At 41.7% G+C, this 15052-nt stretch overlaps 1 protein-coding gene across 1 annotated transcript in view; it reads left to right on the top strand.

Moving 5' to 3' along the window:
• The first annotated feature begins 9259 nt into the window (after nucleotides 1-9259).
• The window catches only part of WDR43 (WD repeat domain 43), a 45035-nt gene continuing 39242 nt past the window's right edge, over nucleotides 9260-15052 (top strand). Inside the window, exon 1 of the mRNA XM_032845881.1 lies at nucleotides 9260-9528. Within this exon, the coding sequence (XP_032701772.1) occupies nucleotides 9304-9528 (225 nt within the window). The 5' untranslated portion in view covers nucleotides 9260-9303. The remainder of the gene's footprint in view (nucleotides 9529-15052) is intronic.

Here is a 15052-nt window from a genome sequence, read left to right as displayed (position 1 = left end):
CCCCTTCCCTCTCTTTCTGCTCCTCCCCCTGCTATCTCTCTCTCTATGTATATATAATAAATAAATACAATATATATATATTTTTTTAAATCACTTATTCCAGGTTTTGGCAGCCCAACCCAAAAGAGTTAAACAAAAACAAATTGATTTAATCCTAAAAATAAAACAAAGCCAGAAAAAGTTATCTTTAGAGTCCAAAGTCTAATTTGACATTAAATATCACTAACCTGTTTAATATTAATTCTCTTGGCAAAAGTTTATTGAGGGTTTGACAATACCAAGCACAGTAGATACTTAACTTCATTTAAATTTACAACAACCCTGTAGTAGAAATAAGTATTCCTGCTTTGTGCATAAGAAAACTGACCCAGGAAGATTAAATGATTTTGGCAACATCCCATAGCTGACAAATGGCATGACGGGGTTTCTGATCTAGGTCAGTCTGGTTCAGCAGCCCATGCTCTTTGTACTACAACACCCCCTCTCAAAGGCCAGTCAACAGTACAACTGAATTTAGAGTTAAAGTCAAAATATGCTCAAAGGGCTATGGGCTCAGTTTAAATTTAATAAAATAAGTTTTGTTTTCACTTTTGAAGACACAAGTTAGTACTTTCTAAACTGTGCTCTCTAAAACATCAGCCATCACAAAAATCCATTATCAGGGTTTCTCTCTTTTCAGTCCTAAAAATGAATAAAGAAACTGTTCTTGCCTCCACTCCACCTGTAGGTCTCATTTCTGGTTTTGATTTTTTTAAAGAAAGTTTTTATGACCAATCTTTTTATTTTACTGTGAAATGAAGGCCTGAGTTGAACTTCCTGAATCCTAAGCCCTATTAATGGTTTTCAAATTTATCATTCCTACTTTATTATCTCTTAAAGATGGTTAAATGATATTTGGCTATTATTTCAGAAGGAGTAGGACTTGGAAAGAAGAAGCTATATTGACAAAAGGGGAAAAAACTTACATCTCTTTGATTTCTAAGATAAACTATAAACAGTAAATGGCATCCCATTATATTGTTTGAATAAGAAAGGATGTTATGTTTTATCCTATACACATCTAACTTAATTATGTTGAAAAACATAATTATTCCTTATTTATTCATGATCTTTCAGAGCATTTAAGCTCTTAAAAAAAGGTCACTATATGTGTCTTTCTATTTTTGGCTATACTTTTCCTTTTCCTTCTGCCTTCCCTATGAAACAATCAGCCTGCACTCTGAAACTGTTATCTGACAGTATGAGGCAGCATCAACTCATCATGTTTACGTTATAAGATCAGAAAGACACTGTCTTCTAGTGGCATTTAGTTGAGCAATTACTTTAAAGCCCAAATAGTTGTCAAGAAGTACTCTGGCTAATGACTGACATTTTTAAATCTCCATTCAAATTAGATCATTACTTCTAATTCCATGGATGTGCTCCTCTACCTCTTTGTGTGTGCTTCTTTCTCGTGTTTTGTGTAATTTTCCCCTCATCCTTCAGCTATCAGCCTCACCAGAATGGGAGCTTACCGTAAGTCGAAATCACTGGGAGAAGTGCCTCTCCTGGTATATCCTGTCTTCAGACCAACCCTCCACAGTACATGTCAGATTAAATGAAATCACTTTATTTACCATTTTCCCAAGTTGGAGGATAAGATTGTGGAGAGGGCTGTGTCTAATTCATTATTGTAATTCCATTGCCCGTCATAGTGCCTGGAACAAAATGTGCCCTTGATAAATATTTGTAATATTAAATAACAAATAAATATTTGTAATATTAATAAACGAATGAAGAAAGTAGGGAATGAGAAAAACAGTAGTCCTGATACCTAAGTGACTATACTGAATAATTCAGCATGCAAATATGACCCAAATATATTTAATACTTGTGTATTTCATTGTATATCTTTACATGTATCTAAATTTTATTTTATTTTTTAAAAGATTTAGTTTATTTGAAAGAGAGAGAGAGCACACACAAGCAGGGTGGAGGGACAGAGGAAAGAGGAAGAAGTCGACTTTCCGCGGAGCAGGGAGCCCTATGCAGTGCTCTATCCCAGGACCCTGAGATCATGACCTGAGCTGAAGGCAGAAGATTTAACCCACTGAGCCACCCAGGCGCCCCCGTAATTTTTTTTTTTTAAGATTTTTTTTTAAGATTTTTTTTTTTTTTTTTTTTTTGACAGACAGATCACAAGTAGGCGGAGAGGCAGGTAGAGAGAGACAGGAGAAGGAGGAAGGCTCCCTGCTGAGCAGAGAGCCCGATGCGGGACTCGATCCTAGGACCCTGAGATCATGACCTGAGCCAAAGGCAGAGGCTTTAACCACTGAGCCACCCAGGCGCCCCGCCCCCGTAATTTTTTTTAAACTTTTAGTGAAAGATAAAGTATTTAAATCTGAGAATATAACTGCTTTTCTCTTGCTTTTTCACTTGTTTCCGCAGTCACTGCTGAGCTCGAATCTGGCTTCTGTAGAACTCCTCCAGGATTTACTGTTGTGTATTAGAAATGGAGGAAGTCAATTGAAGGAGGTCAAAAGGTACAAATTTCTAGTTATAAAATAAGTAAGGCCTGAGGATGTAATGTATAATGTGGTAACGATTGTTAAAAATATTGTTTTTTAAAGATTTACTTATTTATTTATTAGAGAGAGAGAGAGAGAGAGAGAATATGAGTGGGGGTGGGGGGGGGCAAAGGGAGAAGCAGACTGCCTGCTGAGCAGGGAGCCTGAAAAGGGCGCATTCCCAGGACTCCCGGATCATGATCTGAGCTGAAGGCAGGTGCTCAACCAACTGAACCACCCAGGTGCCCCAACAATTATTAATATAGTGTTGCATGTTTGAAAGTTGCTAAGAGAGTACATCTTAAAAGTTCTTACACTGCCTCGATACTGTAGCTTAATTGTTAGTTTTGAAATCAGGTAGTATGAGGATGCCAACTTTGTTCTTCTTTTAGATAATCATTTCACTTCGCATAAGAATTAATTTACCAGGGTCACCTGGGTGGCTCAGTGGGTTAAGCCACTGCCTTCGGCTCAGGTCATGATCTCAGGGTCTTGGGATTGAGCCCCACGTTGGGCTCTCCGCTCAGCGGGGAATCTGCTTCCCCCTGCCTCTCTGCCTGCTTGTGATCTCTCTCTCTTCATATAAATAAATAAAATCTTTAAAAAAAACTAACTTCTGGAATTTCCTTTAAAAAAAAAAGAATTAATTTACCAGTTTCTACAAAAAGTCCTGCTAAGATTCTGATAGGGATTGTTTTGAATTTGTAGAACAAACAGTAGAATCACTGTCTTGACAATATTGAGTTTATTAATTCATGAACATGCAATGTCTTTTCATTTATTTAGGTCTCCTTTAAGTTTCCTCCGCAATGTTTTATACTTTTTAGAATATAAGTCTTGAACTTTTGTTAATTTTTTCCCCAAGTATTTTATTTTTTCTGGTGCTACTGGAGATGGAGTCATTCTCAATTTAATTTTGATTGTCCGCCAATAGAATGAAGAAATATCATTGGTTTTATATATTAATCTTGTATCTTGAGACCTTGGTACATTAATTATTAGGTTTAGAATTTTTGTGGATTTCTTGAAATTTTCTATAGGTCATCTGTGAATAAAAATACTTTTACTCCTTTCTCCCCAATTTGGATGCTATCACCACCATCATCATCATCATTATTTACTTTATTGCACTAACTGGAACCTTCAGTAAAATATTGAATAGAATTGATGTGACATTAATTTTCAATCCTGGGAGGAAAGCATCAATCTTTCACCATTAAGTATGAAGTGAGCTGTGGTTTTTTTTTGTAGATTCCCTTTATCTGGTTGAAGATATTCCCTTTTGTCCTTGCTTTGTTAAAAGTTTGTTTGTTTGTTTATCTGAGAGAGAGGGAGAGTACGAGTCAGAGGAGGAATGGGAGGTGCTGGAGGGGAAGGAGTGGGGAGCATTCTCAGGCATACTCCAGGCTGAGCCTGGAACTTGACGGGGCTTGAGATCAGGACTCTGAGATCAGGACCTGAGCCACTCAGGCACCCCCAAAATTTGTTTGTTTTTAATTATAAATGGGTGTTGGATTTTGTTAAAATCTTTTTCTTTATCTTTCAAGATTATCATGCATTTTTAGTCCTTTATTCCCTTAACATGGTGCATTATAGTTTTTGAATTTTGAATGTAAAACCAACCTTGCATTCCTGGGATAAATCCCAATTGATCATGGTATTTAATCTTTTTTTTTTTATATTGCTGACTTGATTTGCAAATATTTTGTTAAGGATTAGAGATCGTAATAGCTAACACCTTTTAGGATAAAAATCATTGGTTTTTATCTACAATTTTATCTACAACAATAAAAAGTTGAATTGTTAGTAAGTTTGATGAGAGCTGGAATTGGGGCAGAGAGGGACTTGGGTGAGCCTAAATCATGCAAAAGAGCAGGACCCATGACAGGGATGATAAGGGCAGGAAACCAGGAGCAGATGAGGGTCTAATAGTGATGTTGTTGGGGAGCTGACAGGCACCAGCTTACAGATTGTTTTGTAATCCAAATATATTAAACAGCATAGAGTTTCTTTTATAGGTGCCAGCAAGATTGTGAAGTTTTTTTTTTAAATACTTATTTATTTTAGAGAGAGAGTGAGAGCATGGCAGGGAGGGGCAGAGGAAGAGACAGTCTTAAGCAGACTCCTCACTGAGCATGGAGTCCAATGTGGGCATGATCTCAGGACTCTGAGATCAGGACCTGAGCTGAAACCAAGAGTTGTACACTTAACCAACTGCACCAGCTAGGTGCCCCTGTGAAGGATTTTAAGTAGAGAAGTGGAGTGGTTAGATTAATATTTTACAAAGATCGGGGCGCCTGGGTGGCTCAGTGGGTTAAGCCGCTGCCTTCAGCTCAGGTCATGATCTCGGAGTCCTGGGATTGAGCCCCGCATCGGGCTCTCTGCTCAGCGGGGAGCCTGCTTCCTCCTCTCTCTCTGCCTGCCTCTCTGCCTGCTTGTGATCTCTCTGTCAAATAAATAAATAAAATCTTTAAAAAAAATATTTTACAAAGATCATACCACCAGACTGGCATGGAGAAAGGGAGTCCAATACAAGCATTGGTGACAGTTCCAGTGAGAATGACAAGGCACAATAAGAACAGACGTGGTTAGAATTGATGGAGGTGAGGAAATTGAATAGAGAATTATTTAAGAGATAAAAACAGAATCTGGTGATTGATCAGATGTGAGTTATGTGTTTGGGCAGAAGTGAGATATGGGATTGGTTAATAAACAGGGCTTATTTCTGGCTTTCTCAAGGGACTAACTGGATGACTGGTGGGATCACCAACTGAGGCAAAGTTTATAAAATAATGAGCACAGTTTGGTTCAGCTGTATGTAACATTACCCAAAATACTGTAGTTTAAACAACAGGGATGTTTATTTTCTCTTGTATAAAAGAGGTCCGAGGCATTGGTGCAGGACTTATATCATGTTTCAGGGTCTCTAGTTCCTTCTGTCTTGCTGCTCTGCTATTCTCACCATGTTGTTTTCTCCTCAAAATCCATCATGGATGCTCTAGCTATTGGCCATAACATTTGAGTTCCAGGAATTAAGAAGAAAAAAGCAATGAAGAATAGCATACCTTTAAAAAAGACATTTTTGTACTGGCTGCTAGTCATATGGCCTCACAATTTGTAGAGAAAGCTGGAAAATGTATAGTCTTCATTCTGGAAAGTCCCTTGCCCAAGTAAAGAAGTTACTAAGGCACTCTGATGTTAAAGAGTAAGAGATAAGGAAGAACCAAGAGAGAAGACCTGAGAAGAAGAGCCAGAGAAATAAGAGGCAAGCCAGAAAGGTGTGAAGTCATGGAAGGCAGGCATGCTAATGACAAGTCACATGAGAGGCAGACTTAGAATGGACACATATTTAGCAATATGGAGGTTAGAGGTGGCCCTACTGGGAATTTGGGGGTAGTGGTGGGTTGGGATGAAAGTCCCATTGGAGGAGAGAGATTAAGAAAATTAGACTACTGGGGTGCCAGCGTGGCTCAGCGGGTCATGTGTCTGTCTTCAGCTCAGGTCATGATCCCAAGGTCCTGGGATCAAGCCTAGGTTTGGACTCTCTGCTTCTCCTTCTCCCTCTGCCTACTGCTCTGCCTACTTATGCATGTGCTCTCTCTTTCTCTGTCAAATAAATAAAATCTTTAAAAAAAAGAAAATTAGACTACCTTTTTTTTTTAAGGAAGGAAAAGATTGGGAGAGTGACTATAGGGGGAAGTAAGATAAAGGAAATATTATTTTTTAGGAAGAAAGAAAAAAACCAGTATGTTTATATGTTAATGAGAAGGATTAAGCTGAGAAGTAAAATTGATACTTGTAGATAGAGGAAAGACTTTTTGGAATAATGGGATCTAAAACTTATGTGGAAGGGTCACCTTTTCTAGGGGCATGGAAAATCCATCTGGAGTGGCAGGAGTGACAGAGTACAGTTTGGTTAGAGTTCATGGTACTGGAAGCTTGTGGAAGTTCTCTTGGGATGGCTTCTATTTTCTCAAGAAATAGGAAGCACAGTCATTCACTGAGAGCAGGGAGAGAGGGATAGGTTTGAAGTGGTAGGAAAAGAGATATGAATCAATATCTAGGAGAAGAATGGAAGTATGAATGGGCCAGGAAACAACTGATAACTTGGCAGCATTGACTTCCACATGAAGTTTGTGACCATGAATTTAGAGTAGGTAAGAGTCATAATAGGAAGCTGTGACTTTTCTCTCATTGCTTTCAGCTGCTTCTGGGCAGAGAGATTTGACCAGGCTTGCACTTTTACCGCAGAAGGACAATGATGTGGGAAAGAGGCAAGGGATTTGAGGGTTGTAATGATCGAGATTAAGATAAATTTAGAGGCAAGAGCAGCCATCAAGGAGGAGGGGGAGGGTAGGAGAAAAGACTAGGATCAATGGTTTGACAGTTGGGTGGGATAGAAGGATTGCCTGGAGCCTGGAAGTTGGCGGGAGCAAGCTGGAAAGATAGGAGTCAGTGGTTATAGTGGCGTGGGAAAACTGAGACTATGAAGGGAGTGCAGCTATTGTAATGATAAGGTCTGAGATAGGACCATGGGAATAAGTGGCTGGTGTAGGGTAGAGGCCAAGATCATTGAAAGGAAGGAGGTCAAGGAATGACATTCTGGGTATTGAAGGGTCATCTACGTGAACTCTGTATAGTTTCATTGGGTCAAGTTGTTCATACCCAGAGATGTCTTTGGTTAGAAATCCAGCTCCTCCTCCACTGCTCAGGTCTATACCTCAGTTTTGTGATCTGAAGAACGGAGATAGTCATAGTTTCTACATCCTAGGGCTATTGTGAGGACTAAATGGATTAATGGACATAAAACACAGAGAACAGTACTGGACACACCGTGAGTGCAATAAGCTTTTATTTTATTTATGACTACTTTATAACTCTAGCTCAGACTTTTCTTCATACAGACTCATATATGCTCCATTGTAACAGAAATCCTTGAAAACTTTTCTGAAAATCCCTTTTCTCTACTTTCTCACATCCCCTTTTCTCTTCCACTTTCCATAGTAAGTCCCCCACCCCAAATGCTTTTGTTTTGCTTTTTGTGTGTTAAGATTTTATTTTTAAATAATCTCCATACCCAGTGTGGGGCTTGAATTTATAACCCGAGTTTAAGAGTTGTATGCTCTGCCTTCTGAGGCAGTCAGGTGCCCCTAAAGTGCTTTTGAAGAGTCACCAATGACCTTGATGTTGCCAAATCCTGGTTCATGCTCAGTCTTCATCTTACAGCATTTGACATGGCTTTGATCAAGTTTTCCTTCCTGAATCCTTATAAAGATTTGGTTTCCAGGACATCTCACTCTCCTGGGCTTTCATCCTACCCATTTTTAATCTTCTTTGCTGGATCTTCCCCTCCTCCTGACCTCTAAAGATTGCACAGTTTGGGGCTAAGCTTTCTTTTCTATCTATACTTGCATCCAACACGATCTGGCTAGTCCCGTAATTTCAAATAGCATCTGTATGCTAGTGCATCCAAATTTACATCTTTGTGATCTTCTGTAGCCAACTCCAGTCTCCCAGGACCTCACTGTCACCTGCCCCCTCCCTTCACGGTCCCAGCCCCCACCACTCTGGGGAGCAAGGGAGCCCATAGCCAGTAGGGGCCAGTGAGGGTCCTGAGGGAGGGGTGGTCGCACAGGCTGCCCCCAGCTCCCTCACTTGACATGGATTTCAGCATACTCATACTTAACTGTCCAAAACAGTATTCTTGATTTTCACTCCAACCAAACCCATTTCCCCAATCTAGCTGATGGTATCACCATTCATGAGTTTGCTCAGGCCTTGGAGTCATCCTTCACTTGTCTTTTTCTCACCCTTTGCAATCATTTAGCAAGCCCTGTTGACTTTTAACTTCAGATTCTATCTGAAACCTGGGTGCTTCTCCCCACCTTTACTGCTTTCATCTGAGTCTGACCCAGCACTGTCCTATATTGTGTCAGTTTTCCTTCTTGCCTCTTTACCATCTCCGTGGAGTCCAGGAGGCCTTTTAAACATGTACATGTTTGTCATTACAAATAATCTAAAACACAAATGTTACCGTGGCACTCCCTGGCTGTAAAAGTTTTAGTCTACCCATATCCCTGAGGGTGGAGTTTTTTGTCTTTCTTGCTGGGCAATAAACTGCAGGCAGAATATTATTAATCTGACACTTCTTGAATCACAATGCATAGATTTGGTGAAATATGGCGTACAAATTATCTATTTGATGTAGTAACGGGATTAATCCTGACGAAATGCGGGGTGGGAGGACAGTAGACCCCACCGTTACTCTCACACTACTATGACTGAATAAATTGTCATATGTATACATGATTACAGCCTAGAAGTGGTTAAGAAAAATGTAAACAGTTGCCACAATCACGGCGCTGTAAGTGATTGTCTCTTAAACATTTAGTTCAATCATGTTATTAAAAAACAAAACAAAACAAAGCCCAACCTTTTTCTTTATTTCTAACCCAACCTTTTTCTTTCTTTATTTCTCTTCTTTTTTTCTGTTTCTTTTTTCAAAGTAACGGGCCTGCTCTCCAGTCTGCAGTCACATCCCTCCACACGTCTCCTCCTCCAACCAGTACAAATTAGCACTGAGCCCTCCGGGCCACCGTCCGCAGGTTGGGCCAGCCCGACGCCCGCTAGAGACGCGACGAGCCTCTCCTTCGGGTCTCTGCTCTCCCTCCGCCCCACTTCCTCCCTCTAGGCCCCGCCCCACGCCGGTGCGCATGCGCACAGACGAACACGTGGCTGCCGCGGAGCCAGGGCAGCAATGGCGGCGGGTGGCCGTGGTGTTGCCGACCCCCTGTCCCCGGCAGGGGTTCCGTGCGCCTTCTCCCCGCTGAACCAGGCCTACTTCGCTTTGGCGTCTGCCGACGGTCAGTTGCGAGTGTGGGAGACCGCCAACAATAGGCTGCACCAAGAGTACGTGCCTTCCGCGCACCTCAGCGGTACCTGCACCTGCCTGGCCTGGGCGCCAGCGCGACTGCAGGCCAAGGTAAAGCAGGCGGGACGGCGGGGGGCGGGCGTGCGCCCGGACTCGGACTCAGCGCACCCCCGGTCAGACGGCGCGTGGCCCGGCATCTCGCGCGGCCCTCCGAGGCCCGGGGTGAGGAGGCACGGAGTGCGGCGGCGGCGGCGCGGACTCGGTCCACTTCGCCAGTCCCGCGTGCGGCCTGTCCGCAGAGTAGCGAAAGAGGGCGCGGCCCTGTTGGACCGGCCGTAGGCTGGAGCCCTCCTGACTGGCTCCATGCGGTCTGCGCCCCGCGCCCCGCTGTCGCCGGGGCCGCCATGTTCGCGTAGGCCCCCAGCTTCCCAGGGCGGCTTCTTTCTGCGAAGCCTGGCGCAGCAACATGTGCTCTTCAGCGTCCTGGATTTTGACAGAGCCCCTTCTTGGGGCTGGAGTACCCTATTCCGATTTCTCTAGCTCATCGGCTTTGCCTTAGGAGATTGGAATGAATAAGTCTGTTTCCTTGTTTCCGGACAACCCCCCCCCCCCACCCCCGAACCTTTGGGTGCAGGCTCACCACGTGTTCTCTTCCACGTCCAGTGTGTGGTATTCTCACTCTTGAAACTCTTGACTTTCTCAGGCTCGTTTCCATTCTCAGTCATTTGAAACTTTATACTTTTTTTTTTTTTTAAACCTCTGCTCAGTTCCCTTTTATACACCCCCTTTTAGCCAAGTCTGAAGTCTGCATTAGGATGTGGAGGTAAAGTGAAGTAGCCGGTTTAATGTGATGAATGTGAATTCAGGTGAAGTTTCTCTGAGACAGGACATTGCCGTGTTAGGGAAGGCTTTTCTGTTAGGGCCCCATCTCAGGTAAGATGTCATTCACTGTGGATTCACTCGACTACGTCTGCTCTAACGCAGTTGCACGTGGGTACTACAGGTATAGGGTAGGCAATCGAATCAGTCTAATGTGATTTGGAAGAACAGGTATCTTGAGTGTTTAGCTGACACTATGTGTAAAACTTCAAAAGCTATTATTCAAGACAGATTTTTAACTCCCATCCGACTAGTGTGCGGTAAATGTGTGCTAAATTTTTAGGTTGAAAGTAGGGGTACATCTAACTATGCTTTGGGTGAGTATGTTTAGGTATTTTTCGGATCTTAAGATAGAGTTTCTTAGTTTCTAGATGAAGTGACTTTAGTTAATAAAAGAAACCTTTATCAGGGCTCTTAAGTCAAGGCGAACTTGGACTTCGGGGGAAAAAACAAAACCATAGCCATTGTTAAAGTTACAGCAGTCTACGTATTTTTCTTTTTTAAAATTGTTTTCTGTGTTTCTATTTAACAGTCCTGTAAAGAGATGTTAAGACTGATGCTGGGGAAATACGTGGAGCAAAGATTGTTTGCAGAACAGGGAGGGGTGATAGTACCCACCTCAGAGTAGTTGTGAAGGTGAACGTGGTTAGTAACGTAGAAACATTTATTAGTGTATGTAAGTGCTGCAAGTGTTGTTATTAGTATCTCAGATTTGTATGGTTAGTCCTTGCAGGTAGATAAAGGCTAACTTCTTGCCTTGTTTGTGAAGAAGAAACTGAGACTCTGGAAAATTAGTCAGCTTGCATAAAAACCAGAAATAGAACCAGGACTAGAACTCAAGTATTTAGAGCTTTGTGCTCTGTTATCTACAACAAATAATAATTAATATTGGGATAGTAAAAATTTGTTGCCCCCTCCCCCTTTGCTTTTCTGTTGACTTAGGTCACATGATATGCCTCAGGAATAAAACTTTGACCTAATCTTAAATTTCCTGTTGAAAGTCAGAGTTTTGGATTATGTATACCACTCTGAAATAGTAGAAAAATATCTGGATTTGGTTTCATATCCAGGACTCAACTCAAACTTGCTTTTGTCACAATGAGCAAGTTACTAATTTGGAGGGCCTCATTGAAAAATGAGAATTTGGCTACTTAAAAAAAGTTTGTATATGTTCAGTATTCTTTTAGCTGCATGTTTTCATTTTAGCCACACAGCTCTATGAAATGTCCTGAAATAAAATGTTTAAAAACTGAGAGTCAGAGCTAAGGAAGTTCGAGGTGACTTCACCAAATTTTTAGTAACCAGTAAAGAGACTGGGACCATTAGAATCAAGGTCCTCGGACTCCTGGTCCACTGTTCTTATACCGTAACCCTAGATCTTGAGTCACAGAATTGAGAGCTGGGAGGAATGTAGAGAGGACATTTGATCCTCATCATATTGGGGATATATCCTTCTAGAGCATCAATTTTACTTGAAGATTAGAGGGAGAAGTGGTTCTCTTTTTTTTTTTTTTGACAGCACTAGTAGGCAGAGAGAGGGGGGGGGAAGCAGGCTCCCCGTCAGAGCAGAGAGCCCGACGCGGGACTTGATCCCAGGACCCTGGGATCACGACCTGAGCTGAAGGCAGCGGATTAACCCACTGAGCCACCCAGGCGCCCCAGAGAAGTGGTTCTCTTAAATGTGCACATTTATTACAGGATAAAATTATAAAGTCACGTGATTTTTTTTAAAAGCTAGAAAATGAAGAGCGACGTGTAGCAACTGCTTCAGTCTCTGGTCCCAGGTCCCTGGGTTGGGATCCTTGCCACTGAAGTTTTAAGATGCCCTCATTTTATTAAACTTATTTATTTTAAATCTTTGAGGATTAGAGTATGAGTCTTGGTAAGGATGTTATTCCTGTGTTCCCTGTGTTCCCAACAATTTAAGATTTTTGTTACTCAAACATGAAGTAGAGATTATGCTACCCACCTTTCATGGTCCTTTGAGAATTAAATGAGGCAGTATATATGACTGGTGTAGTAAGTGCGTAGTAAATGTTAGGTGTTATTATTGAATGATACCATGAGCATGCTCTTTGGGCTCTTTTTATAATTTACTGCTACATTCCTCAGTGTAAATCATTTTGTAAGAGTATTCTGTATCTGCTTCAGTAATTGACAGTTTGCCACCCAAGGACAAAGTTTGGTGAACATTACTCCTGTGAGTGGAATAAAATGAATTAGTGCTGGGTTACTTGGGTAATAAGAGTTAAAGTAGAGGTTCCTGGATGTTTAGAAAAATCATATTGTTTTCTTGGCCAAGAATGATCATAATACCTCACATTTATGCCACAGTAGTTTTTGGAGGGTTTTTGTACATATTAAATAGCTGAGTATTTCATTTGGTTGATGGAGCCTGGGGGGGAAGAGGACTTCAAATGATAAGAAAAGTGCAAGGAGACACATGGGTGGACTATAGATGGATGCTGTTTTTAAAGCTTCTCAGGTGTGTGTGTGTAAACTGAAGCTGAGCTGTTAAATGATATGCCAAAGCCACAAAATAAGTGCCTGAGCCCCACCTAGTAACTGAACCTATTTTGTTGCCCCCTAAAATCTCTCAAAACTTTTCTACTTTCCTTCCCTAGCTGGTGTATAGCCCTGAAGAAACAGACTTTGTCTCCTCTCAGCTACCATGCTGCTTTGCTGTCACTGCAATTAAAATGATCTCACACAGCTTAGTTCTTTTTAAACGAAGCACATGGCATTTCAGACACAAGACAAGGCAAGCTCAGTAGCATTAAGAATGTTTCTTGGAAGAATCTAAGTTGAGTATCCCCATTCCTGTCCCTTGGAGATACGGTGCAGTATCTTTGTATTCCTGAATGTACGCTGCTGTATCTTAGGGTCTCTCCAGTATGTAGACTTCAAAACAAGGAAAAGTGTGCAGGTTAGATCCTGTTGGCAGGAATAGAAGGTCCTGGTTATTAGAATTTGTTTTTGATAATAAATATTATGTAATTACATGTAAAATGCACACATTTTGTTCATTGTTACCCATGACTTAAACATTTGCCAGAGAAGTGACAGTAAGGTGGGCCAAGAAAAGGCATAGGAGGGACGCCTGGGTGGCTCAGTTGGTTAAGCGGCTGCCTTCGGCTCAGGTCATGATCCCAGCGTCCTGGGATCGAGTCCCACATCAGGCTCCTTGCTCGGCAGGGAGCCTGCTTCTCCCTCTGCTTCTGCCTGCCTCTTGGCCTACTTGTGATCTCTCTCTCTCTCTCTCTCTCTGACAAATAAATCAAATCTTAAAAAAAAAAAAAAAAAGAAAAGGCATAGGAGACGAACTTGCAGAATGAAACTTGAAACTTGGGCATAATTTTCAGTGTCTAGAGGTCAGGATTTTTCAAAATTAGGTTTTGATCATTATGAAACGATTTAGTGGGTTGTGATAGAGTTAAAAAAAATGAGTGTAAAAAAAGTGAGTATATTTTGCATGGAAAGGATAAGTTTTTTGTGGAGCTGGTTTCAGTTATATGTGTACATATTTTTATGAGTGTACATACTGGCTCTCAATGTGAACTTTTCTTCCTTGGGATCTCAGTCTAAAAAGTGGTTGCTTACTTGATCAGATTCAGACTTTTCAGCACTTTCCCTTTTTCCTCTTTGTTTTCACCACATCTGCCCTATGTCTTGCTTTTGTGAATCATGCACTTGACCCCTTGAGACTCATTCAGCCTTCTGATTGCCTTCTGGATCGAATGCTGATAAACTTTTTTCAGACTGGTGCTACTTTTTTTTTTTTTTTTCCTTTTAAGATTTTATTTACTTATTGGAGAGAGATACAGCGAGAGAGGGAGTGCAGTGGGAGAGGGAGAAGCAATATTCCCACCAAGCAGGGAGTCGAGCCCGATGCGGGGCTTCATCCCAGGACCCTGGGATCATGACCTGAACCAAAGGCAGCTGGTTAACGACTGATCCACCCAGGTGCCCCATGGTGCTGCTCTTTATTGCTTAGCCTAGTCCGACTTTCACACTGAAAAAAAAAAAACGCTTGAAAGAAATCACATTTTTGGGGTCTTCACTCCTGATACCTCTAGGAACTCCAGGTTTTTAGTCACAGATACGAACTAAAGTTTTAGCCTACCCTTTTCATTATTTGGTGTATTTACATGAGATGTATAATGAGTGTGCACATAACCTTGTGCTAGGTACTTCAGAGGAAGTAAAACAGTGTGATTGAGACACATCAGAGAAGAAGTGGACAATTCAGATATACCGTGTCTGTAATGCAGAGCACGGTATGATGTGTGCCTTAAGAGAAAGGGGGGCGCTGGGTGGCTCAGTTGGTTGAGCATCTGCCTTCAGCTCAGGTCATGATCCTAGGGGCCTGGGATAGAGCCCTGCATTGGTCTCCCTGCTAAGTGGGGTTCTGCTTCCCTCTCTGCCAATCCCATTCCGCATCGTGCACTCGCTGAAATAAACTCTTTACATAAAAATATAGAAGAGGTTTTTGTAGAGAGATGAGAGTTGGGGTGGACCTTGAAGCATGGATAGATTTTTAACCAAAAGGAAGTTGAGGGATAAGCAGTTCCCAAGTTGAGAGAAAAGCAGAAGCAAAATGGGAAGATGTTAGTGATTAGGGAATGTAATATAAAGATGGAAATTGGAAATAAAGTTGGGAAAGGTGGTCTGGAGGCAAATTGCAGATGCCAGTACAATGATTTATTCTTCCCTGGGGAGTCATTGAAGTTTGTGATCACAGGAGCAACAGATTCTG

The sequence above is a fragment of the Lontra canadensis genome, unplaced genomic scaffold, assembly GCF_010015895.1.
Source record: "Lontra canadensis isolate GAN:19392208 unplaced genomic scaffold, GSC_riverotter_1.0 scaffold170, whole genome shotgun sequence".
Taxonomy (NCBI): domain Eukaryota; kingdom Metazoa; phylum Chordata; class Mammalia; order Carnivora; family Mustelidae; genus Lontra; species Lontra canadensis.
Note: the sequence above shows the minus strand (reverse complement) of the source record. Positions and strands in the feature narration are given on the sequence as shown.